The sequence below is a fragment of the Pseudophryne corroboree genome, chromosome 10, assembly GCF_028390025.1.
Source record: "Pseudophryne corroboree isolate aPseCor3 chromosome 10, aPseCor3.hap2, whole genome shotgun sequence".
Classification (NCBI taxonomy): Eukaryota; Metazoa; Chordata; class Amphibia; order Anura; family Myobatrachidae; genus Pseudophryne; species Pseudophryne corroboree.
The window spans coordinates 111,714,373-111,741,918 of NC_086453.1; the positions used below are offsets into that span (position 1 = coordinate 111,714,373).

General features: G+C 42.1%; 1 protein-coding gene across 2 annotated transcripts in view; it reads left to right on the plus strand.

The window, feature by feature from the left end:
* CA11 (carbonic anhydrase 11) overlaps positions 1-27,546 on the plus strand; it is a 500,072-nt gene that overhangs the window by 334,718 nt on the left and 137,808 nt on the right. For both annotated transcript variants that reach the window (XM_063942739.1, XM_063942738.1), the window contains exon 3: positions 19,492-19,634. In XM_063942739.1, the coding sequence (XP_063798809.1) occupies positions 19,492-19,634 (143 nt within the window). The remainder of the gene's footprint in view (positions 1-19,491; positions 19,635-27,546) is intronic.

The following is a 27,546-nucleotide window of genomic DNA, read 5'->3' on the forward strand; positions in this document are numbered from 1 at the left end:
TATCTCTGCTAGGTAATTTCAGCAGACATTATCCATCAGCAAAGGGCGGGAGATCATATTCTTCGCAGTGCTGACGGGATAAGCGTCTGCTTCGCTTAGTAAAGGGTGCTGAAGGAATCCGGGAACCGGAGGTAAGAACAACACGCTAGTATCTTTTAAAACTGTTTTATTTCTGTTTTGCGTACACACGCATATAGCTGCATTTCTTTTCCGTGTATTTTCATGTCACTCTCCTGTTTGCCATTTCACAATTGATAACGTGCTGAGAAAGATTTGTTGCTATTGGTAGTTAAAGAGTAAAAACGATACATTAAGGGGTAATTTGTAAAACACACGCACAGCTTCGCCTGAGATACAAGGAAAGACCTGTGTGGTGCTTGGTAGATGATTACAGTTAAAGATCATCTACATTGATAAAAGTGCTAATTGTATTTTTGTATGGCCAGCGTACACGTGTCTCTAACAAAAGGCTGAGACTCGCGAACGCAACACAAAGGCCGACGCACGCAGCGTATATTACGCAACGGAGCGTCTGGGTACGCCCACCGAAACTCAAATCGCACAATAGCATTGTTTTAGTGGGGGCGGTATAGTATAGCCACGTGATAATAGCACAAATTGATTTCAGTTTTTCCAAAACTTAGTTTAAATACCTTACTTTACTGTAATGCCTCTGGGGACAGCTATCAGACTACGGGAAATTATTTTTCTGATCAGAAAACTATAAGAATGATAGTGGGTTGAAAACGGTATGAGTGTATTGAATCCCGCTTTGTGAACTGAGTGATCTGGGTGATCTTTGTGTAAAGACGTGATGAGCACGGTCTGAGTGAAAACGTGCAACAGAGTGTGATAAAGTTTTCGTTGTATTACGCTTTGGCTGTTTTGGAGCACAGTAGGGAGACTCCAATGATCCTACCATTTATGGGCAACAAGTGTTTATAAGTGGTACGATTGGACCGCACGGTTGTAGGTGTGACCAATAACGCAACGTGATACGAGGTAAATTGCCCTCATACGTGTTGTGGGAAGCACATGCAAGCGTGATTTGTGTAAAGAAAAAGGAAGGGAATTTTTACTGGTCTCTCAGGAAAATCTCTAGAGATAGGGCCTGCAACGGTTACACGTGTCTGCTAGAAGGCGGACCGGAGATACTCGGAGCAGAAGAAGTTCAGTGGAAGAGCTTTAAGGATTTTCACCGTAGACTGTGTTTGGTGCATTTTAGGAAGTTTTTTTCTGTGTTAAAAGAGGTCCACAATGGAAGCCAAGTGCACAACACAGGGACGTTCAGCAGTCAGGGTTCAGACTGCAGAGGCTTGCAGACCCCGAGGGTCTGCTCGGTTAGTAATGTGGAGGAGGTATGGTCCCCACACTGAGACCTTTTGTGATGAATGGACACGAATGACTGCGGGGGATAAGGCACCATTTCCCGGGATAGGTAGTTTTGACTTAGAGGTATTGCATAATTTAAGGCAAAGGATCTGTCTCATAAAATCCTGGAAACAACGGGTTAAACATGATGATTGTTTGCAGTTATGGCTACAGGAAAGTGAAATGCAAAGAAATTTAACTTACATACCTAACTTTCATCTTGAGAGGAGAGACATGGCAATGGAGAGGATTATGGTTGCGGAGAAAGGCACAATGTTGTACGATAAAAAGGCACTTAGTAACCGTATTAAAAATGAAAGTGTAAAATGTAATAAGGTCTATAAAAAAGAAAGTGTTAAATGTACAACTATTAACCCATGCAAGTCGCACCCCATGTTAAACTTTCCTCAGGAACACCAACAAGAAAGTGAGCCCAGCACAATGTCGGAGCCTTTTCCAGCAGCCATCACACAAGACATCCAGGTGGACGCGACCAAATCAGTAAAGACTGTAATCAAACCCCCTAACGGAGGGTCAGGTAAGGTCGTGTCCACAGGTACGTATGGTATTATACATCACGCACAAACAAATGTACCTCATATCGTGGAATCAATTCAGAATGACGTTACTGGACTTAATCCTGTCAGGGTAATTGCAGTACCAAATGGGAAAACTGACTCTTCAGGAGTCACACCTGTCAGGAACATCGCCATGTACTGCCCCTTTTCCCGAACAGAATTAAGAACAATTCTGTCTGAATTTCCTGATCCCAGGAAAGACTTAGTTGCTTGTCAAAAATACATAAGAGTGCTAGGAAACACTGCAGAGCCAAATAACAAAGATTGGAGGACAGTTTTGAGGGCATGTTTACCCCCCGATGTTGATTCATTGAAATTTATTGCTGACTGTAAGCTAGATGAGGAAGTACCACTAACAGACAAGTATAACCAAGATAATGTAAAAAGAATCAATCTACAGTTAGGAGTATATTTTCCTGCAGTAGTAAAGTGGAATAAAATCTTTACAATAAAACAAAAAGAAGGTGAATCCGCATCAGAGTATTTTCACCGGGCTCTGCAGGATATGGCTAGGTACACTGGTATAGATGACATTGAAACTAACGTACACCACAGAGAGGTAGCTGTGTCTGTATTAATGGACAGCTTAAAAGACACACTAAAAATCAGGGTACAAACCTCCATACCTCATTGGAGAGGCATCTCGGTGGCTGCATTAAGAGAGTCCGCTATCGAGCATGACCGCAATATCCAAAGAACCAGGGAAGCGCAGGGAGAGCGGTTGATGGTACTGAGCATCCAAGCACTAGAGGAGGCATCAAGTCGACCGGAACCCCAGGCCCCTAGCACATGGAGGAAGCCAAGGATTTGTTATCATTGTAGAAGAGAAGGGCATTATGCCAGTAACTGTAATAACCCACATAAAGTCAGACCCCCTAGACCAAGAAATGAGCAAAATTATAACACACACAATTATAAACAGGGATCATATAGGAAGAATTTTGAGCCACACCCATAATGTGCAATCAGGAAAGGTGATCATTAGGACTGATGGTAAGCCTGAGGTTATAGTTAATAAATTGGGAGGTCATTCCCTGAAGACACAGGAATGACCGGGTGAAACGTTGTAAATGTATCTGTGAAATGTTTCTTTTTCTCTCTCCCCATCTCTGACGATTATTGGTAGGATTCAAACATTGCATATATACTTGGTCTTTGCAGAAGTCTACCAAACCCCAGCATGACCTATCCGCACCAATGTATTCTGGCCAGATACAGACAATGGAATATGGAAGTGCTGGGGGGAGGGACTGCGCAAGGAAACCATTGGACATGTAGATATGACAGCCTGATGATCTGACAATGTTTTAGAAAATGTTTATGTTTGAAAAATGTTTTTTTTTTCTCTGTTGTTTATTGATGTGTTATGTTATATATATATATATATATATATATATATATATATGTGAACGGTTCTCTCTCTCTTGTTGTTTTTTTTCCTCTCCCTCTTCTCACTCATGTTTTCATGTTTTAAAGATGGTATGTCACACATCAGTTAGACAAATGGTAATGCAAGATTTTTTTGCTCCTTACAGAAAGTTCGCTGGTTTGGAAGGAATATTGCATCACCGGAATGTTCGTTTGGAAGACTGAGAGACAGCACCTTTGAGATGACAGCAGAACAAGAAGAACAACAAGACTAGAGAACTTAATTATCGTAACAAGTTTCTCTCCCCCTCAAACTGATTTTCTGTACCCCCATTACAAATTTTTTCTTTTCTCCTCCTGTAAGATGGACTTGCCCCAAGAGACTGTGATATGGATTTTCCTGTTGACCATGATGTTGACCAGAGCAGTCTGTCCCGGCGAGAGTACCAGTGAGGTCGAGAAAGGATCTAGAAAGGTTCCGATGACTGAGACAGAGGTGTAAATTTCCAATAGCAACACAACCACCAAGCAAAAGGCGAGTACCGGAAACGATCTAGCAGCCATGTTATTTGTAAACATTGTTAGCTGAGAAGAAAACTGTATCTGTAGGCTCTGTGACAACGTAGTTGAGGATGGGTGCATCAAGAAATGCCAATCCAGTTTTAATATCCACATGGACCGACATCCCTTGAGTGACTATCACTCTTTAGTGGGTAGTGTGTTAAATCAAACAGATTGTTGGGTATGCTCTCAAGTACCTCAAGGTCATAGCAAATCAGGACTAGTACCATTTCCTTTAACGATAGGGGAGGTACTTGAGCTAAGTGGTGGGAGGCCGGTGGACAGGAGGTTTAATATCTCCAGTCCTCCTAGTTTGAAGCTCCACCAATATCATGTGGATAGATCCCTCATATGTTTTAACATTTCCAATCCCCGAAAGCCGGGAAATTGGGAAGTGTCATGGAGTAACCAAACCATGACCTTTTCATATAGAGCAGATAGAATGCCGACAGATACAGAACTTATACGCCACATAGCCAGTAGAGGAAAATCTTTCCGATATAGGTATACCCTAGGAAATAGGAATACGAGAGTTGGAGAGGTATCACCAGGATACTGTGCACATATCGTACAAGCTGATACGTGTACTAGACAGATGGGAGAATTAGGGTTAGGAGATTTCACATGGAAGATGTGTAATATGGTTATGTCCTACTCCGTCCCATATGTTCTCCCCGATGATGCATATTTCATATGCGGGAGGAAGGCGTATAAGTGGCTTGCCCCAAACTCTGAAGGATTGTGTTATATTGGAAAAGTACTGCCTGAAGTAATGACTGTATCACATGCCAAAATGAAAGATATACACCGTGTTGCCCAAGCTCCTTATACTCACACCCATTACGAGCACGTAGTTAAACGGCACCTGATAGAAAGAACAGAGCATCCGGCCTCTGACATGATCCATGAATCCACCGGGATTCAGTTTCTAATTGCGTTAGACATCACTCGCACCGCCAGAGGAGTGTTGAATTACAAATACATATCTGCGCTCGCAAATTTGTTAGACAATATCACAGAAATGTATGATGACACGTTTAGGTATACTGGAAGAGAACTTCAAGCTTATAAAACAGAACTAGTTCAGCATAGAATGATTCTCAATTATCTCACGGCAGTAACAGGTGGATATTGTGTCACACTGGCAACGCAGTACGGCGTGAAATGTTGCACATATATTACAAATAGTACCGAGGACCCGGTCGAGGTCATAGACCAAAAGATGGACGATATTCTCCAACTGAAGTGGGAATTTCGCAGGAGACACAATCCCACCCTTGCTGCTGTGAGTAATGAGCTGACTGGTTGGGTGTCATGGTTGAACCCGCGAAATTGGTTCTCCGGTTTAGGAGAATGGGCTCAAGGAGTCATAATGGATGTAGGGAAGTTTCTCCTATGTATCTTAGGTGTTATCATAACGATTGGCTTGATATTTAGATGCGGTCAGGCTTTAACGAAGTGCAAACGAAGTACCAGGGTGATGAGTTTAAGGAGTGAGGAAATTGTAATTCCAATGGATTTGATTTATGACCCAAATGTAGAAACAATGATGTGATGAAAATGCGATTTCTACGGTCCGTTTCTTTCACCTGTTTTTCCGTTTTCCTCCAAGGTAAAAAGACCCACTTGGACGAGGAATTTGATGAGCCGATATACAGACAACAGATGGATTAAAGAAGAAGTTTTGACAACCTTATACACAGATTTTTGATGAACTATGCCATAGATCCCCAGTTTCCCTAGAAATTTTAAAATTACGCTAGCCCAACACTTTTGTAAATCTATGGACATTGACAAAGCTTTTGCTCGCACCTTATGGGCAAAAGCACAAAGAAGACTGCATTCAACAGACACCGAACAAGACTTCAACCGACAAATGTACATTTACCTGACATAGAATACCACTGCATTTACCGTAATTATGTCTTTTCTCCATCTCTACAACCTTCAGGTAATTACACACATAGTATAGGGAATACAGGCACAGATATCAGCAATCACATATTCCCCCATTCATGTATCATCAACTAAAATGTGCTCCCCATTTTGTTACAACCAAAATCCGAAAAGAGCTCGGAAAAGTTTGACAGCCCATCCACAGACCCGTACCACGGGATAAGAAGGAATTCAAATGTATACTTCGCAATGCCTCGAAGCTTGATTTAAAACACGTACGGCACGATGATACATGACCCCCAAGCACGGATTCATACACACATGCTTCTGCTATCTCACTAGGTCATACCCTTTCCTACCTTCTCCTCTCCTCCCCTACCCAACCATGTAAATGTATTAACCCCTGACATATATTTTTCTCTTTTTGAAATGTTTTAGAAGGTGGCAGTTATTGTTGACTGCCAAAGGGTGGACTGTCAAAGTCAGAAAAATATCACGATGCACACTGCCATATTTGCACCTCACACAGGTCTGCGCTGCGCATGCGTGCGCTCTCCCGTGCGTGCGCATACTCGCTGTTGCGGGCACCCGCGGGCGCGCGGTATGTGCATTTACGGTAGAGTTCATGTGTTCGTAGCGTGCGACTCAATCGTTACATATTTTCACTATATAATGTATTTTGTAGATCATGGTCCCTTTGATAGATTCTGAAAGTTTGGTTAATGTAGAATGTTCATGAACAGAGAAATCCCCCTTTGTTTGATACGAAGGGTCAGACAGGAGTAATACAGTGGTGTTTAGTATCCATCGGAAGAGTATTTAATTAGCAAAATTCCGGTGTTGGTTTGAAGCGGATTAATCGCTCATGCGAATAGTTATGGACATAAGAAGTTTATGTCCATATACTATTATTTGCACTTACTTATCCATGCGACGGGAAACCTAGTTTCCCACCCACCTGAGCAGTTGGAAATCGTCACAGCCCACCTGTATGAATCAACCTATGACCTTTTGTTATAATGCAAGGAGGAATTCCTGTGTCCAATGAACAATGAGATTGTAGGGACCATTGAATTGTATTGTGTGTGGGGCATAAATAGACAAGCCGATCACATCCAGCTCTCACTCTTCAACGGTTATCATTGCTGAAAATCGGGAGCTGGATGTCCAGAGGCGCATGCGATCGTTTCCTTTGTGCGTAAGTTTTCTCCGCAATCATATTGTCTTTCTTGTTGTTGTGGGCCATATCTCTCTCTCTCTCTCTCTCTTCTCCTCTTTCTCTCGTATTCTCTTAAACGTAATAGTATTGTATTGTATTTCATGTGTAGTTATCTGGTTAGGTAGTCTATGTTATATTGTAGTGTATGACTTGTATTGTATTAATTCTTTTGCAAGTATAACATTCATAATATATATATTAGGCGTTGGACCCTAAGCACGGTATCTGTGTATTTCTTATAGTGTTAAGTATTCTCAGAGCGTCGGTGACGCTCAAACAGCTTTTGAGTTAATAAGGTTACACTGTGTTGCATCTACACCCTATCTCTACACTAAGGTTTTACAGCATATTACATTGTTTATGGTTTAGATATAAAGGTTTAACATTGTGAGCGTCTGCGCCGCTCGTGATCTCCTCGTGGTCTCGAGCGTCCGCTACGCTGATAGCGTAGCATTACGGTAGTCGCTCACCTATGAGTGTGCCCGATACCAACAGCGTATTCTCGTGAGCGTCTGTATCGCTCGAGCAGCCCGCTCCCGATACAGTGTCCGTTACGCTATAGTGAACCATTACGTTAGTCAGCAGCCAATAGCGTGCCTGCCTGTGATCTCTTGGCCGTGAGCGAACGTGACGCTTGAGCGTCTCGACCACGGCTAAGCGATTGCTACGCAACGAGCGTACCCTTACGGTACTCCATACGTAAATAGCGTACAGTGTTCTTAGACCTCATAAAGGGTTTTATATAAGATAAATATTTAGCTTTATCAATAGGAACAGAGTTTTTACAGGAACTGAAGTACAAGGGTTACCGTTAGGGAGCTCAGCTTCAAAGCTCACACAGAGCTGTGTGTGACATGAGGAACTGGCAGCGTTTCCAACTCCAGCCTTCAGACTTATACTTCCTGGTCCTTGGTGATTGGTGGGCAGTGTCAGGTGATTCAAAGAGTCTCAGGCTGGCCCAGGATTGGACAGCTCTGGGTCAGGTGAAACAGTCACTGTCATGTGAGTACTCTAGACTAGGCTGTGAAGTGGAGCGAGGCCTAGCATGCCGAGAGAACACTGAAGCCTGAACTTCTGCAAACACAGGATGCTGGCCTTTTAGGCCTAAACTTCAGATTGCTGAATTCAGACTCACACAGAAGATCACCACAGGTGGAGCTCGTTAACTATTACCATCCAGGCAAAGAACTCAGGAAACTCATGGTATTGGCATGCTGTTATCTCAGTGAGCAAAAAGGCACAGGATCCAGGACAGATGGCAGGGGTAAGTCACCGAATACGAGAACTACAGTCAGGATCGTGACATTCTTACCTGATTTCCCAACTAACACCTCTCTGCACTCCAGTTCATCCTTAACACTGCTGCCAGACTCATCTTTCACTCCACCCACTCTGCCTCTGCCTTTCTGTTTGGCACTACACTGACTCCCCTGTTCCTATCAACCCATCACTCCTGCCTAGAAATCCCTCACTCAAGGCTCTCACTCATGCCTTTATTTTGACCTCATCTCAATCCCGCAGCTGTAGCTAAAAATGTTAGTGCCCTGGACAAGAGAGAGAGCAAAACCCTCACCCCATCTCCTGCCCTGTAACAAATATCTGGCAATATATACATATCTACTATATACTGTATGTGAGTCTAATTTACAGACTCTCTCTTCCTGATGAGCTGACAAATAAGCGTTCTGTCCACTGTTATGTTACAAATTGAGCGGTAGGTTTCTTTTTCCAAGGTGATCTTCAATATGGTGCATAGAAGGATAAATACTCTGTGCTGAGAAGATAATTCTCAAAATCTGTTCACATGTTGTCACCCATGTTATTCAATCATTATTACACATAACAATAAAGTGCTATAAAAAAGAAAATCTACAAAATGCTTTTAACCCTTGGTGTCACCATATAAAGCTTAATAACGATTATATTATTATTATTATTATTATTATTATTATTATTATGAATAATAGTAATAACAGTAAGAAGAAGAAGAATAGTAATAGTAATAATAATAATAATAATAATAATAATACATGCTATTGGGTATTTTAGATGAATGCATTTGACGTCTGTGTTCTCACCCATATGTTTGCACACTATGCATTAGCTCCTCTGTTTCTCAATGTTGATGCATTACTTTATCATCATTACAACGGCAATATGTTCTGACAAAAGGAAGCAGCAAGATTTTCTATGTGGAAAACAAAGACTTGATGCATTTATTTTGGTAAAAAGGAACAATTGGAGCCAGCGCTTACCCTTGTCAGCACAAATCTGAATATATCTAACAGAATAAAATACTGTGGTATTGATTCATATTTTGATCAAACATTTAAGCTTGCAATCCATCATCTACCCATCATTTTCGTGAGCACCTACACCAATGTCTATGGCTCAGACATTACTGAAATGCAGATAAAATCCTGTGCACTCAATGCAATGCCTCATATTTCTATTTTGTAAGATTTGTGCTGCACTATAGTACTGACAAAGATAAGCCCTGACAACAATGCTTATTTTTCTGTATTCATATAGTGCATTTTCATTTATTACCATCTGGTTCCCTAACAATCCAGGTGTGGTTGCTGCTTTCCACTTATTTTGATGTCCGACTGCTATTGCTTTACATTGATTTTATACTTGATATATAAACACAGCTAGAAAAAGATAACACATATATCAATATCATTACAAGAGATCTACAGGGTAAAATCTAAATAATTAAAAAGTAAAAAGGTATTGAATTTAAATAGAACTTAGTTAGAAAATCTATATGGTTATCTTTAAGAACACTGTCCTCCGGGTGTAGTACGGCTGACCGACGCCGGGATCCCGGCAGCATACCGACGCCGGGATCCCGGCGAGGAGGGGCGGTTCCTATTCGCCCTGGTTTCTATTCCCACTCTATGGGTGTCATTGACACCCACGAGAGGAAATAGTCCCTGTTGGTCGGCATGCCGACCATCGGGATAGTGAGCCGTCGGGATGGTGGAGGAGGTCATGTGACTGTCGGTCAGCTGACCGCCGGTCACATGAATACCACCCCTGTCCTCCCTGTTTTATACTGTACATGACCCCATAGATTAATGAACGGGGATTTTTATTCTCAAATGAGCATTCTACATAAATTTCAATGACAATATATTATGCATTTTGCTATAAAATAGTCCCGTGTATGCAAATCAGAAATGGTGCATTTAGCATGCATAGCCGTTATGCACAGTCAATGTTTTTAAAGTTTATGTATAAATTACATTTTAATTGATGAACTACAGCAGAAGGAAACAAACATATGTTCAGTGTATCACTGTTAAATGAGTCTAAATTACAAACGGTATTATTAAACTTTAGGAAGATATAGTAAAGATTCATATTTCAGTTCTTTATAGGAATTAGAATACATCAGCACCATCCCAGCTTATTAACTTTGGTTATACTTGGTATTATTAATAGTACATTGGCTGTCCAAGTAGTTTTACATCCATTTGTTGTTTGTCAGAGTTTTGTGTCTGACATATGCTATACATGGTAATTATTAGCCAGCATACCATATACTTAGCTGCATTCCATCAGATCATACATTCATACATTCATCATTAATAAAGACGATTTTCACTACAATTAATCATTTTTACAAGAGGCTGGGCATTTTCATCCCCTAAAGCTGTTAAAATTTAAGGATGCTTACTTTGTTGCATTTATTATGAAGGACTGCTGTTTGTATTTAAAAAGTAAAGAACAATCAAACTGTGTTTGCTAGAAGACTAAATCGGAATTCACTGATGGTCTAGAACTTTTCCAGTGTTAAATGATCATTCATGCTGAAATAATATATTTTCAATCACTGCTGTAGAATACCCTGATGATGTCCAGCTGGAATGGGTGGTTCTCAACTGTGAATACACATACGGCTATTAAAAGGAAGAATTATTTTTCTATTAATGTATTATAAAAACATATGGTCAGTGGTTAATTTGTGAACAGAGCCTATTTTTCAGCATATTTCCCTACCCTGAGCATAAGTTTCATAGTGCTGCCTCAGTCAAGGTGTCAGTGCATTTGACAGACTGCAATGAAATCATTTCCCTTGTGAAAACATTACCATGGGACATGGTGTACTACTTATTTGGCAACATAACAAAAGATAGCAAAAACTAGCAATTAGGCAGTAACGCATTTCATTGTCACAATCTGATCGTTTTGTTCACCTGGAAAGCTTGTCCTGGCAATAATCTACACAATCATAATTAAGTTAGGCCATCTGAGTAAGTCTGAACCTCTTTCTGTCCATGAGTTCTAGAAAGAGGTGCTTCATATCAACCGGTGTGAAATTAGATAGTATTTTCCCAGTTTGTCTCAAAACCTGTTTACAATCATGATCTTTGGGACGGTTCAATTTGGGTTTGACTGCCTTGACCAAATTAAGGTTCACGGTTCACAGGTTAAACCAAAGACATTAAAGTACACTATAAAATGTTGCCTGGTGGGCTTAAATGTCTGTAGTTTGCAGTGTTATAAGTTGTACACAGCATACAATGTTGTGAGTTTGAAGTTCAAAATTTGAATTCAAAATTTGTAAGGAAAACATTTAGAGAATTCTTGTGTAGCCATTTAAGCTCTAATATGATTTGATCACTTTCCGTTCCATCATAACTTTCAATATCACTGTTATGAGGATGCTATAAATACACTGCTTCCTTTATTTCTCAGGTTTCTGTACACTTCTAATTTTATAAGTATATAATACCCCTTTCAAACTGAGACTCTGACCCGAGTAATGCCCAAAAGGTTCCTGATTGGCTTGCTCAGGATGCTTGAAGATGACATCTTCTCCAAGCATCCTGTATTAACGGCGATGACCTAGGACCATCCAGGTGGTGTGAAAGGAGTAAGTAATCTGAACTCCCGGCTCCGATCCACATTTAGGGTGGAATTCAAATGTTTGAAAAGTTGGTTGGGTGTCTGTTTTTTCCTGTATATTAGATAGGAATAAACAGACTCCCAACTGACTTTTAAAACAGTTGAATCTCTCCCTTAGTGTCTCAGGTTGGACACGGGTCAGAGCCGGGGCTTCGGTGTATAAGGGAGTATAAATGAGGCTTTATGATTGGCTTCTCTAGATTCTGTGTACTGGAATTTAACTGTTGCTACAGGGAAATTATTTTATGGAGACATTTTTAGCCATTTCGGGTTGATTCATCACTTCACACCCACAGCTAATCTTTTCATTTAAAAAATCAGAAGAATCAAGTCACCCATCTCTAAACAAAAACTGATAAACAAGCCATTATTCATTATGTCTGTATTCTCAGTGTATATCTTCAAAACATTCTCAGTGATTGAACATGATAAAAGCATAAAACTACTAATTTTTTGTTCTCCAACAGATGGAAGAGGTTACACTAGTAGTGAGTCACATAGGGATGTGCGGTGAGCTAAATGGCTCAGGAGGCACTGGTTAGCACCTGAGCCAGATTTACATGCACAGGTGCAGCAGTATAAACTTCTGGAAATTTGGTGAGTTTTGATCAGAGATTAGCAGAAAAGATAGGTAGGTGAGGCACTGCCCCAGCTGCCATAGACTTTTTACTCCAGAGTTTTGTCTATAAAAATGATTTGAATAATGCAAAGAAGATATTTCAAACATATTCTTTGTATTTTTCCTATATTTTGTATAGTCAAACCTCTGGCACAAACGTTAGTATGACAGGACAGGCTCTGCCTCACCTGCTTCACCCCACCGCACGTCACTTACTAATACTGAGCAGAGATTAGTTTCCATGATTTTCCCAGGAGCAGAATATTGACTAGTCTACTGTTCTTACCATATAGATTTTATCATAATCTTACATGTCCTCTTCAGCACATAAAATACAGAAGACAGCAAGATGCTTGGTGGAAATGAACGCACATTTAATAATTATTGGAAGTTATTCATAAATACAAAATTTATTAATTAAAATAAGTATATTTTGTAATCAAAATACTGTACATGTTACAACTTACTTGCATGGTAATGCAAGTTGTTAATTAGTTAGTTAGTTAGTTAGTTAGTTAGTTAGTTAGAATCTGATTCAGAGCTGGACAGATGTCTCAGTAGAAGAGACACCTCTTGTATGTGACAGTGAACCCAGCACTGTGACCGATGTTGCAAGCTGGGGTTCCACGCAGAGGACCAGCTGAGTAAGCTCAGCTACCACAGCTGGCCAACAGAAGCGGGGGCTGCAAGGCCAGGAAGTCTGCGTAGTGGCACGTCCCCGTTTTCAAGAATGACGCCCCGCCTTCACCACCTCAGCACCGCTGCCTGTCAATAAGGCAGCAGCATTAAGGAACTACAGGCATCATCACATCTGCATGAAACACGTTACCTTAATCAGGCCCCTAGTTGATTACATAGGTTGCTGTACAAAAGTATTAATGGGACAATAGCATTTGCCCTCAACTATATACCAAAGACACTTTATATTATTAAAATTACTTCATCAAATTTTTCCTCTCAGCAGAGCACGTGTACTCTCAGACCATGTTAACTTGGTGGGTTAGCGTAAGCTTAACTACCCAAATAATGACTAATGCCACCAAGCCTAGATATAATCATCTAATAAACTCTGCATCCACAATTAGTCTGTTTGGGCTTTTAAAAAATCACCAGTTATGGTATTTGTATGGTAATAGCCATGCCAGCCATAAAGTAATTTGTAGACGATATGGAAGTGTCATTTGGTAAATCCCATAGATGCTCCTATGAAACCGTGTCTAGAAGTAACCGTTCACCAAATGAGCAAATGTTCCAAGAAAACAATATTTTGGGCTAGATGCATCATCGCTTGGAGAGTAATAAATTAGAGAGAGAAAAAGCACCAGCCAATCAGCTCCTCACTGTGATGTCACAGGCCCTGTTTGAAAAATGACAATTAGGAGTTGGTTGGCTGGTAGTTTATCACTTTTCATTTGATCACTCTCCAAGCATTAATGCATCTAGCCCTTTAACTGTTAAGCAACACTTCAAGGTAACTGTGATAAAGGATGAGATTGTGACAATGCTGCTGGTTCTCAGGAGAGATCCACTTGGCTGGGGTAGCTACTACTAGCTATCAAAGAGACATCACGCCAGCCAAGCTACTTATTCCCGAGAAGATAGAAAGGTGAAGTTGATGGGTTGGACAATGTATAAATCCAACTTTAGTAATGAAGTGGTTCCACACATGACGCAGTTGTCAATGTTGATGGTGCACTGCCACCTTTAGTCTGTTACTGGTATTGCAACAGATGCATGCAGAGCCGCTCAACATTTCAGACCTGTTGGGAAAGTAGGATTTATCCAACCCTACTAATGGACATATTAATCAGTTCCCAATAAGTAAACATCTCTTCAATAAATAATCTTTATATCCATAAAAACAACAAATTTTTTTAGCTTTAACAAAAACACAACCTCAGGTTACTTGTATGACATAGCATGAACTGGTGGCGTTATCAGCCATCCAAAACATCAAAACATTAACATGGTCTTCATAGAAGACACTATATGATCGCCAATTAAAATGTACATCTATAACCAAAATAGTTAACCTCTAATATATATAGTAAAATTAATAACACTTACTTATATTGAGTAAGCATATTCCATTGTGCTTTACAATTGGGAACAAAACAGTAATAAAACTAGAGGCATGAACCAAGAGACACCACCTGCTTGGGGTGGCACATCAGTCTGCCCACCCCCACATTGGGCAGTTGATCCTTTTTTCATGTAGCACTAGAGGGGGAAGGGGGGCTGTTTGTGTGTCGAATTGCATGCAATGCAGGAGGTGCGAGGAATTTGGGACTACTTGCCTAATAGTGTCTGCTGGGAGATTGTGCCGACAGTGACAGTCTATCAGTGGTGGCTCCAGGGGTGGAGCTGCAGTGCAGTCCAAAATTCAAATAGGGGAGCCACACCAACTGCCATTTAAAACGCTGGCAAACATTGCTGGCTGGGACACACTGGCAGTTGGTGTGGCTCCCATATTTGAATTTTGAACTGCGCTGCAGCCCCACCTCTAGAGCCGCCACTGCTCTCTATCATGATATCCATGCAGAACTGCCTACAATGCTACTGGGTGGCTCTACAGCTATGCTTTACTGCTGTCATTACAGAATTTGAGGGCATTTGTGAAGGTGCGCGGGGGGGTGGGGGGATAATGGGGCGGGTAGGCCAGTGATGCGTCTAGGGGCAGTCTGACTTCTAAATTTGCCTCGGCTTCAGATATTTCACTACAGTTTAAATTCCAATTGCTGTCTTAATATTTAAAAATTCTGTTTTTAAATCACTACAGTCACATGAAAAGTGACACAAAATCACCATGTATACTTTTCATAGGTCCTGTTCTTCTGTCTATGAATTATTTGAGCTTCAGCAGTCCTCATTTTGCTGGCAAAAGTAAGCCCTACCCCTTCACTACTCTAACCAAATAATCTCTTTTTAAATAACATATTTAATACTTATGGAATTCAGCAGCTGAGCGCAGAAAGTTGCTGCTATATCTGACCCATGACATTGACCACATGAACAGATAGAGAAGCAGCAATGACAGTTGACACATGATCCAGTTGCTAAACATAATAACCGCAGCCAGGACAATTAATTTCGGACATCCAGAAGATTAGCAGAGATAGTTTCAGCAGTGACAGTTTACTCTGAACATTGTTCAGATGAGGGAAGAGAGTTGAAGCTCTGACAGTTGATTCTGGAGCTCAAGGAGCTCAAGTGAGATAATTACTGCAGCTCATGTTGCCCAGCCTGGACAACTCCTATAAACTTGTGCTTAGAAATCTCACCATACCCAGTCATGGGAATATACAGTATCATTATGAATTTCTCAGAAAGAAAAATGTTTTCAAAATCCATGTCATTTATTATAATACTTCAAAAGATTGGTCATTAACAATTACAGACTGTGTGAATCCCTTTACTGTGTGAGTTCTGTCACTGTGATGAAGACAAACACTGCAGCGTTTATACTGAGTTGGATGAAAATGTGTCAAAAACCGTAAGTTTAAAAGTTCACACTTAAAAATGATTTATTAATACACATAAGTAATATGTTAATATACTGTAATGTACATCTATCTCTGCCCCCAGTGACAGGATTTTGTATATACATTAGGGATGTGCGTAGGCCCATTTTTGCTGGTTTTGGACTTGGTTTTGGTTCTAATTTGTCAGAGGGTGTTGATTTTTGTTTTTCTTGCAAAAAAACACCTCACTGGTTTTGGTTTTGGATCCAGATAAAAAAACAAAGCTAAAATCATGTTATTTTTGCAATCCAAATTCCGAACCACAGAAGATCTGACTTGTGATTCACTTCCGTTTGGATCTTCTCTAGAGATCCTGGCTTGGATCCACAAAATGTGGGTGAATTTGGATTTCTGGAGAACCGAACTGCACATACACTTAAACCTATTTAGGTCATAAGCACAAGAAAGGTTTTTTTTTTACATTTGTTATGACAGCAAATAATTAAAAAAAGGTTTGATTTCAATTTTGAACACATAACTTAACAGATATAATTTTCCTTGTCGGGTTACTTATGAAAGTAGCAAAAAATTTTTTGCAAATACACCTTCAAAATGATGCTTTGGCAAACTAAGTATATACTGTATTATGTATATTTATTTAGATCAATAGAAACACAAACATGAAAGCTGAATTATGATTCTAGAATCAGCCAATCAGAAGCAGCTGGCTACTGTGGTGACTATCTCTGTGTCTGACTGCCTGCCCCAGTATGCAATTCCAGGAACACGCCATTATTGCACTCAATCTGTATTTGCATGCCCCTTCCATTCTCTTTCCAAGCATAAAGAAGTGCAAGTACCTGAAATGCATACGCCTTTTTCTGCACATGCGCATTACAAATTTGCATATTTTCCACCATAGAAACTTAAAAAAAATATTGACCGTTGCTCATTTTCAGTGCAGACAACGCTGGTAAGTATTGCTGGTTTGCTAAGAAATACAATTCCCAGACAGAATTGTGCATATGTAAAAAGAAAATGCATATGGATTTATGCTATTGTTGAGTCTGGCCCAGTGAAAAGTGTGGAGAAGTGAGCAAGTGGAGACGTTGCCCATGGCAACCAATCAGTGTTGAGGAATCATTTATAAAATGTGTTTTTTAAAATTAGACCCGGTCTTGTGGTATTGGAAAAAATGGTTATTTCCAGCAGGACACTTGTATATCTCAGTTGTTAGTTGATTTTTATGAATTTGCCTGGAGCGGTCATTCCCAACCACGGTCCTCAAGGCACACTAACAGTGCTGGTTTTAGTGATATCCAGGCTTCGGCACAGGTCACTTAATTAGTAGCTCAGTTATTTTGATTTAACTATCTGTGCTGAAGTCTGGATATCACTAAAACCTGCACTGTTGGTGTGCCTTGAGGACCGCGGTTGGGAATGCCTACCCTAGAGCATGTCCAGTTTCATTTCCAGAACTGTACCTAATCACTACTAGCTGCCTCCCTGCCTTTTTGTGGAGGGTGTATATATATATACACACACACATATCCATGTTAGGCCGCACTCTCATCTTCCATATTCTATCTACTGGGGTGTCACCCGCAATACAACAAAGTGTCATATAGAGATACAAACAGGGGCACTCTCCAGATTACCATATATGCAGCAAACAACTTATTGTGAGTTAAAATTGCATTCTCTGCTCAAACGTTTTCAGATCGTCCCCAGCAGTCAAACAGCATGGTCAATATTATCTGCATTTCTCATCACAGTCCAGCAGCCGATATATATATATATATATATATATATATATATATGTGTGTGTATATATATATATATATATATATATATATTATTAATGAGCTAATTGAGAAGACTGACAGATTATTGTGCCTCGTTACAGCACTCCTGTATCTCTGCTTAAATTTCTTAGTACTGACTGATCCTGTATAATGATCCTGCTTCAAACTTGGTCTTGTATGATAGTTCTTCCGGTTATGATATACAGTACTGTGCAAAAGTTTTAGGCAAGTGTGGAAAAATGCTGCAAACAATAATGCTCTCAAAAAAAGAAGTGAAAAAACAGAAGATAAATCTAAATCAAATCCATATTTGCTGTTACCACCCTTTGCCTTCAAAACAGCATCAGTTCTTCTAGGTACACTTGCACACGGTTTTTGAAGGAACTCAGCAGGGAGGTTGTTCCAAAAAAATTTGAGAACTAACCAGAGATCTTCCACAGATGTAGGCTTGGACAGATTCTTCTGTCTCTTCAGACAGACAGACTCTATGATGTTGAGATCAAGGTTCCATATCATCACTCCAGGACTCCTTGTTCTTCTTTACACTGAAGATATTGACATTGGCTGTATGTTTGGGGTTGTTTTCCTGCTGCAGAAAATAATGGAGTCAGTCAGGCACCTCCCTAATGGTATTGCATGATAGATAGGCAACTGCCTGTATTTCTCATCACTGAAGCACAAAGAAATGGGCAACATTGAAGACCGTAGACCAGAGGCATAACTAGGGTGGTTTTTAGAGCCCAGGGCAAGATTAGGAGTGCCCCCCCCCCCCCCCCCTAAAAAAAAAAAAGGTCTACAAAGAAACTGTGTGCCGAAAAAAATGGCCGTGGTCACATACCAGAAGGGACGTGGCCACTGAAAATAGGACGTGTCAACATGTCACGCCACCTGTTTCACGTCACACTGGGAACATTCTTTTCAATTCAACATGCACCTTACCTGTATGATGGTTTCTCACAATAGGAACCTCTGAAGAAATGTATCCTCTAAGGCAGACGGCGTCTTCAGTTGTTAGTCACTATTCATGTAGGAGATCCCATCATTCAGAAGATGCCTGTTTGTGTAGGAATATTAATAAGGTCAGCATCATACAACAGCGGTTCAACAAGACTCACATCCTGCCCCCTGCGTCTCTCAGCCACACCATCATCTCCCTCTCGTGTCATCTGTCCCACCATCACCATCCCTTGCATCATCTCTCAGCCACACCATCACCTCCCCCTGCGACGCCATTCAGCACACCATCATCTCCCCCTGTGACGTCATTCAGCACACCATCACCTCCCCCTGCGTCGTCATTCAGCACGCCATCGCACTCTGTGTCTCTGTGTTTCCCATGCGCTGGGAGCCCATCCTACATGGCTCCAGAAGCCAGATTGTGCCCCACCTGCCACCTTGTTATTGCATCCTTGCCATGTATTGATTGTGGTAAAATGCTTCTGAACCTGTGTTCTTCCCCTATACTGAACATGGATGCAACTAGTAGCTGCCAAGAAATGCCAGGTGTAAGAATGTAGACAGAATAAAAAAAGTTAATAGCTACAAAAACTTGTATCGGTAACAGGCAGAGAGGTAGAATTCATGTATTTTTAATTTAAAATGTGTACTCATGGTGATACGTGCAGATTGGAAGCTATTGCATTAAAACACATTGTTTTACCAAGTGATTTAGCATTATTATTCCTGTTTACTTTAGGTCCAGCATTCTGGGGTCTGGTGAACTCTGCATGGAATTTATGTACCATCGGCAAGCGACAATCACCGATTAACATTAACACCAGTCAAATCATCTTTGACCCTTTTCTGCCCCCATTAAGAGTGAGCATGGAAGGAAAGCAGGTACAGTACTACATGAGAAAACTGTGCTTTTATAGTTGTAGGAGGAGCAGAAAAGTGTTATACTGTATGGCATTTCACTTCAATAGATGTGAGTCTTTTCTGAATGATGTATATCTTCATACTGTGATGTTCATACACCTACATTGGCAAACAGACAAAACAAGGAGAATTTCAATATTTCTTTAAAATGATGGTATGCACGTAAAAGGAATAGGCAACGTTTTGCTGGCAACTTTGACACGGGTAAGAGATGTCATATGGTGTCCCAGTAAATGTTCAGTGCAGGACTAAGTAACCAGGAATGGATTGTGGTGTACATGGAGATTCAGCTCCTGACAGTTCCCTGGTGCAGCCAAGTACATGGCCATCTATCTATCTATCTATCTATCTATCTATCTATCTATCTATCTATCTATCTATCTATCTATCTATCTAATCTATCTAGTCTATCTAATCTATCTAATCTATCTAATCTATCTATCCTTAACACGTAATAGATCCCTGTAGATGATCTCAGGAGCTTGGGTCAATAAATACCATACCTCTTCGGCTACTATTAAAAATGTCAGAAGGAAGCATTGGCCAGGGATACAAAGCGACCCTGCGCTACACCTTGATAAACATACAATCATGCCCTGTTATTCTCGAGGCCGAAGTCTTAAGGACACATAGGTTAAGACTTAAGGTGGGTACACACTAATAGATATATCTGCAGATCAATTGATCTGCAGATATATCTATGGACGGATCGGGCAGTGTGCTGTGCATACACACTGCCCGATCCGTCGGGGACTGACGTCATGAACTGGGCGGGCGTGTACACACGCCTGCCCAGTTCCGCTGTCAATCACCGCCGGCCGCCGCAGCATGTGTACGGGCGGTCGGCCGACCACCCCGTACACACACAGCAACGCGCCAATATATCGGTAGATAAATTGGGCGTCGGCTGTGCTGCGCAGCCGACGCGATACGTCTGTGAACGACGGAGTTCACAGACGTATCGGCCGTACACACTGGCCGACGGACCCGCGATATATCGGCGGTTCAAGAGAACGCCCGATATATCGACCAGTGTGTATGGGCCTTAATACATCAAGACAGCCAGTTAAATCTGGGCTGTTTTGCCATACTCGTTTTGGCTGTGTCACATGCCAGTTCCTCTTAACGGGGGACACTTTTTACCAGCCCCATACGGGTAAACCGTTTAAAATCCGCCACCTTTTTACATGTAACTCGAGTTATGTAGTATATCACACTCTTTGCCCTTGTGGCTTGTGCTACATTGGCAAAACTGAAACAAAATTCAAAGAACATATGGGTAACCACCGCGCAGCCATCCGTGCAGCATTAAACACAGGCACAAGCGACAAGGCAGTGGTGCGCCACTTCTGTGATTTTCATCATCCTCTTACTAGCCTCTGCTATAGGATGATTGACACTATTGTTCCTACAATACGGGTGGGGGGGAGGGGGTAACAGATCTTTACAGTTATTAAGGTGTGAGGCTCGCTGGATACACCGGCTAAACATCATCGCACCTCATGGTTTAAATTAAAACATCTTGTATTGTAGCTTGTGGTGACTTTAATGACTGATATACAATTAGTTTCTATTTTCCAGATTCCTATAGGGTAGTGTAATCTCTTTTATGCAACACATGAATGGCTTAAGGGCCCTACACACTGGCAGAAAACACTGCACGATATGACCGTTCTCATTCATTAATGAACGAGAACTCATTCATATCGTGCAGTGTGTAGGCACCAATGATTTATCGATGCGCGGCCCCGCGCTCGTTAATTGTTGGTGCCCCGTCGCTTATGCATGCAAGCCAATATGGATGAGATTGTCCATATTAGCATGCAGTGCTATGGCGCCGGGTGACAGGGGGAGTGCTCGTCACCTCCCACCCGCCGCTGGGTCGCCCATCTGCAGTATCGGCGGTCGGGCAGCTCAGCGGCGGGTCGCCTACTCTGTAGGGCCCATTAGATATCTAGCAAGTGTTGTTCATCAAATTGACAAGCGGTCTATATGATCGTTTTGTTGTGGTATTGAAAAAGCAGTTTTGATTATTTATCTGTCTCATTAAGCCAATGTATCTATTTGGATAAATGTGTAGTTCATACACTTGTTTAGTAATGTTTACATATTTACCATCTCTTGTATAAAAATGTAACATTGTGCTTAATTTGCAACAATGTATTACATCTTTAAAAAATGTTTTTGTAACATTCTGTATTTTGATGCACAGCTCTGTTTTTAAATGTTTATAATACCTTATGGTGATGGTTTGTCGCCGGCGCCATCCTGACCTCATTTGTCGGTTAAGGATTACGTCTGCTGCTCACCTGTTCTGTGGCGTGGGCGTCTTTCCCGCCGGACACCTGATCACTTCACTGGTTATGTACATGTATAAAAGGTATGTTTCAATGTTTGTCTGTATTTCCTGATGACACTTTGAATAAGAAATTGAAATGTTGAAAAGCAGGACGTTCTCCGTGTATTTATTTGGATTATACAGCACGAGTGCCGCACCTTTGATTTCTACATTATCATCTCGACTGTGAGTGCACCAGCACAGCTAATTAATCTGGGAGTGCCGGACCTTGGTTGCATATATATATATATATATATATATATATATAAATAAAATATATAAAAATTAGAATTTGTCCTTCTGTCTTTCTATACAAATCCACAGTTTACAAGTGAAGATCGTGAAATTTTACATACAAGCGTATTAAAATACGGCAGAGGCAACTAAAACAATTTGAAATCCCTAGCACCCCTAGGGGGGCAGACAGCAGCACAGAGTATATCAGGAGACTGCATAACTCCGGAATTGCTGGAGCAATGTACTCAAAAATTGGTACACATATGCCTTACAATCTGGCAACAAACACTGTGGGGGTCAGACACCCCTATCACCCCTAGCGGTGAGGCAGCAGCACAGAGTTTTTCAGCAGACAGCATAACTCTGGAATGCCTGGAGCAATTTACACCAAACTTGCTACACATATGACTTACACTCTGGGAACAAACACTGTAAGGGTAACACACCACTAGCACCCCTAGGGGAGGGCCAGCAGCACAGACTATATCAGGACATGCATGATATCATTGATATGTCAGTGATGACAGGGCTGCATGTGACAGGGCCAGTGATATGATGTGAGGAGGGGAATGCAGGTAGCACAAACCCACACACTGACAGTTATATAGTTGAAGTAGCATGGTCCCCCAGCAGCACAGAGAATATCAGGAGATACATAATGTGCTGCGCTATATAAGAAACTGTAAAAAAAATTGATAATTTCACAGGGGCACTGACATGATGTGAGGAGGGGAATGGAGGCAGCAGGAAGCTACAGACTGAGAGTTATATAGTGGGAAGAGCAGGGTCCCTTGGGGGACCAAAAAAGGGGTCCAGCCACTGCACAAAGTGCGTCAGTGAAGCAAGATCTGCCTATATATTAGATCTCCAACCAACGTAAATTAACAAACAACTATCATTATAATTTGCCATCCTCATCCCGTAGCGAAGCACTGGTATTCAGCTATCTACAATGTTATTTATACTGTGTGTTTAATATTTACTTTTTTTTTAAAAAACAGACATTCTTAAAATCCTGCACTTTGGACGCGCTCATGACTTCTCCGAGATGTAGCCACTATGGGGGTAATTCCAAGTTGATCGCAGCAGGAAATTTTTTAGCAGTTGGGCAAAACCATGTGCACTGCAGGGGGGGCAGATATAACATTTGCAGAAAGAGTTAGATTTGTGTGGGTTATTTTGTTTCTGTGCAGGGTAAATACTGGCTGCTTTATTTTTACACTGCATTTTAGATTGCAGATTGAACTCACCACACCCAAATCTATCTCTCTCTGCACATGTTATATCTGCCCCCCCCTGCAGTGCACATGGTTTTGCCCAACTGCTAAAAAAAATTCTGCTGCGATCAACTTGGAATTACCCCCTATGAGCGTGGCTACGTCTCTATATATCCATCTATAACTACACATATGACAGAATATGAACCATATAAAGAAAAAGTAATACAGTGTAATACTGGTGGTACAATACTGTGCTCCTGTGCCATGAATTGTGATGAAAGAGAAAATTAGAAACTATAAATAAAAAAACACCACCAATCATGATAAAGCACTTCAAACTGTGTATAAACACAAAGGCCCTCATTCCGAGTTGATCGGTCGCAAGGCGAATTTAGCAGAGTTACACACGCTAAGCCGCCGCCTACTGGGAGTGAATCTTAGCTTCTTAAAATTGCGACCGATGTATTCGCAATATTGCGATTACTAACTACTTAGCAGTTTCTGAGTAGCTCCAGACTTACTCTGCCTGTGCGATCAGTTCAGTGCTTGTCGTTCCTGGTTGACGTCACAAACACACCCAGCGTTCGCCCAGGCACTCCCACCGTTTCTCCGGCCACTCCTGCGTTTTTTCCGGAAACGGTAGCGTTTTCAGCCACACGCCCCTGAAACGCCGTGTTTCCGCCCAGTAACACCCATTTCCTGTCAATCACATTACGATCGCCGGAGCGAAGAAAAAGCCGTGAGTAAAAATACTTTCTTCATAGTAAAGTTACTTGGCGCAGTCGCAGTGCGAACTTTGCGCATGCGTACTAAGCGGATTTTCACTGCGATGCGATGAAAAAGAACGAGCGAACAACTCGGAATGAGGGCCAAAATACAAATACCGCAACTACAAATATATTCATACTGAATTATTGTTTTAATAGATCACATCAAATGTAATCATAGCCAAGATCCAGACTTCAGAGTTCATACTGAAGAATAAAAAAAAAGAAAAAATACTGTTATATTTATATAGAATTAATTTATTCTACATGAAAATATAATTATAGACTTGTACAGTAAAAAAGTCAAAATATGCTAATCTGATATATGCCTTGATGAGTGAGGTTCCATACATCATTCCAATGCATTTTGTTTTTATTTAATGTCTGGGACTTCTTCAGCGGCGTATACAGTGTATGACCATGCATTTTGACCCCTTAAACAGAAGCACCACCTGTCTCTGCAACTTGAATTGAGTGATTCCTCCATGGTCCACGGACCCTGGAAAGGGTAGTATTCATGTGACCGGCGGTCGGGAGACCGACGGTCACATGACCTCCACCGACATCCCGCCCCCTCACTATCCCGATGGTCGGCATGCCGACCAACAGGGACAATTTCCACTCGTGGGTATCCACGACACCCATAGAGTGGGAATAGAACCCATGGCGACCGCTGCACTCGCCCCTCGTCGCCGGGATCCCGACATCGGTATGCTGCCGGGATCCTGGCGCTGGTATGCTGACCGGCGGTCTCCTGACCGCCGGTAAGACATACTACACCCCCTGGAAAGAGTGTTGCTCCAACACTGCACCCCAACTCATCAGACTGGCATAAGTAGTCAGTAGGACCCAGTTGGGGGATCCAGAAGGGACGACCCCTGCTCAACTGCTGGTCCTGTAGCCACCAAGTCAGCGACAGACGAACCGCCGGAGTCAAGAAGATCATGTGAGACCTGATCCGAAGAGGCAATCCGTCCCACTTGGAAAGAATTAACATCTGTAGAGGGCAGGAATGAAATTGAGCATAATCTACCATGTCGAACGCCGACATCATGAGGCCTAGTACTTGCATCGCCGAGTGTATCGACACTCTTGGGTGAAAGAGGAAGTATCTGATCCTGTACTGAAGTTTCAGAGCCTTCTCTGAAGACAGAAGCAGCCATTGACTGTGTGTGTCCAGCAGTGCCCCCAGGTGCACCATGCTCCGAGCAGGGACCAGCGAGGACTTCTTCCAGTTGATGAGCCACCCTTGGGCTTGTAGGAAATTTACCATCAGTTGTAGACTGAGGAGGACATCGTGGGAGTTTGCCAGAATCAGCAAGTCGTCCAGATACGGCAGGATCCTGACTCCCTGGCGACGGAGATGAGCCATCATCACGGCCATAACCTTGGTGAAGATCCGAGGGCCATGGCCAGTCCAAACGGCAGAGCCTGAAATTGATAGTAAAGGTTGCCAATAGCAAACCGCAGATATTGCTTATGCGATATGGCAATAGGTATATGCAGGTAAGCATCTTGTATATCCAGAGATACCATATAGTTTCTGGGTTCCATGGCCAGAACAATTGAGCGCAGAGCTTCCATATGGAACTTGGACACTCTCACAAACTTGTTCAGTGATTTGAGGTTGAGTATAGGCCGGAAAGACCCATTTGGCTTCGGAACAAGAAACAGGGCCGAGTAGTATCCTCTGCCTTTCTGGGACAGAGGTATCGGCACTACCACTCCTGTATCCAGGAGGGAACGCACAACCATTTGTAGAGCTTGCGCCCTCAACGGATCCGAAGGGATAACCATTGCGCAGAACTGGCAAGGGGGACATCTCTTGAAAGAGACTGCGTACCTGTGCGAGACAACTTCTCGCACCCATGCACCTGAAGTGGTCTTTAACCAGGCCTTGGTGAATCTCAGAAGCCGGCCTCCCTCCCTGGAGTCCCCCAGGGGGAGGCCCACCCTGTCATGCAGCAGGTTTGTCATGTTTAGAAGCAGGCTGACAGGTGGCCCAGGATTGTTTTGCCTTGGGCTTGGTGGTTTTGGGAGCATGAGATTGTCTCGGGAATGCCTGACCTTTTGCTTTCCCTTGAGGCCAAATGGAACGAAAAGTGGTACCTTTTGCCTTCTGTGCAGAAGGATTAGTATTTGGGAGAAATGCAGTCTTAGCAGCCGCTAAGTCAGTCACAATCTTATTAAGATCTTACCCAAATAGGATGTCTTCCTTAAAAGGGAATACCTCCAAGGTCTTTTTGGAGTCCAGGTCCACCTTCCACGACCTCAACCAAAGAATACGGCGAGCCAGGATGGATGTAGTCGGTGCCTTGGCCGCCAAAATACACCTGCCTCATAGGATGCCTCCTGAATGTAATGGGCGGCGGTGGTAATGTGAAACAGGTACTGTCTGGTAATGTCCAATATATCCTGAGGCAGCTCTTCCTCTGTTGCCTGAACCCATGCTTCAATTCCTTTTGCAGCCCAAGAGGCTACTATAGTGGGTCCATGTATAGTACCTGTAAGGGAGTAAATAGACTTCAGGCATCCCTCCATATGCTGATCTGTCGGTTCATTCAATGAGGTGGCAGTGGTGACAGGCAGAGTAGATGACACCACGAGACGGGTGACATGGGAATCCACCGGCGGTGAATTTTCCCACTTGTTACATAACTCAGAAGGGAGAGGATAACGAGCTACCATCTTTTTCAATAGGGAGAATTTCTTTCCTAGTGAAGACCAGGGTTCTTGACGTATGTCTACTAAATGGTCAGAATGCGGTAATAATGTTTTAGTTACCTTCTGACGTTTAATCTTATCAGATTTCTTAGAAACTGTAGTGGAATCCTCATCATCATCATCAGTGATCTGTAGGATCTGCATAATAGCAACCACTAACCTGAGTCCATCAGCGCAAAGTACAGATTTTCAGTACTTTGTGCAAGTGCAGGACCCATTGTGCATGTGCGCGAATGGGTCCTGTGGCATAGAACGCAGGCTGGCATCAGACTGTCATTGATTGACAGTCTGATGCCATTTTGGGGGGTGGGGGGTTGGGCAGCGATGGAGGCATGTTGCTGCTGTTTATAGGGTTGGGAAGAGGCCAGAAATCTCTATCGTAGGAAAGAGATATCCAGGCCTCTGTGACGGGGGGCTTGTGCTGCAAGCCGCCCAATGGTGGGTGCGTTGATCCAATGCTGCATCCTAGGACACAGCTCAGATCACTAGTGCAGCAGGAGGCATCTGCATGTAATAGACGCCTCCTGCTGCATTTACATACAGGGCTATCACTGCTGCTTCCAATGTAGCAGTAGCAACAGCAAATC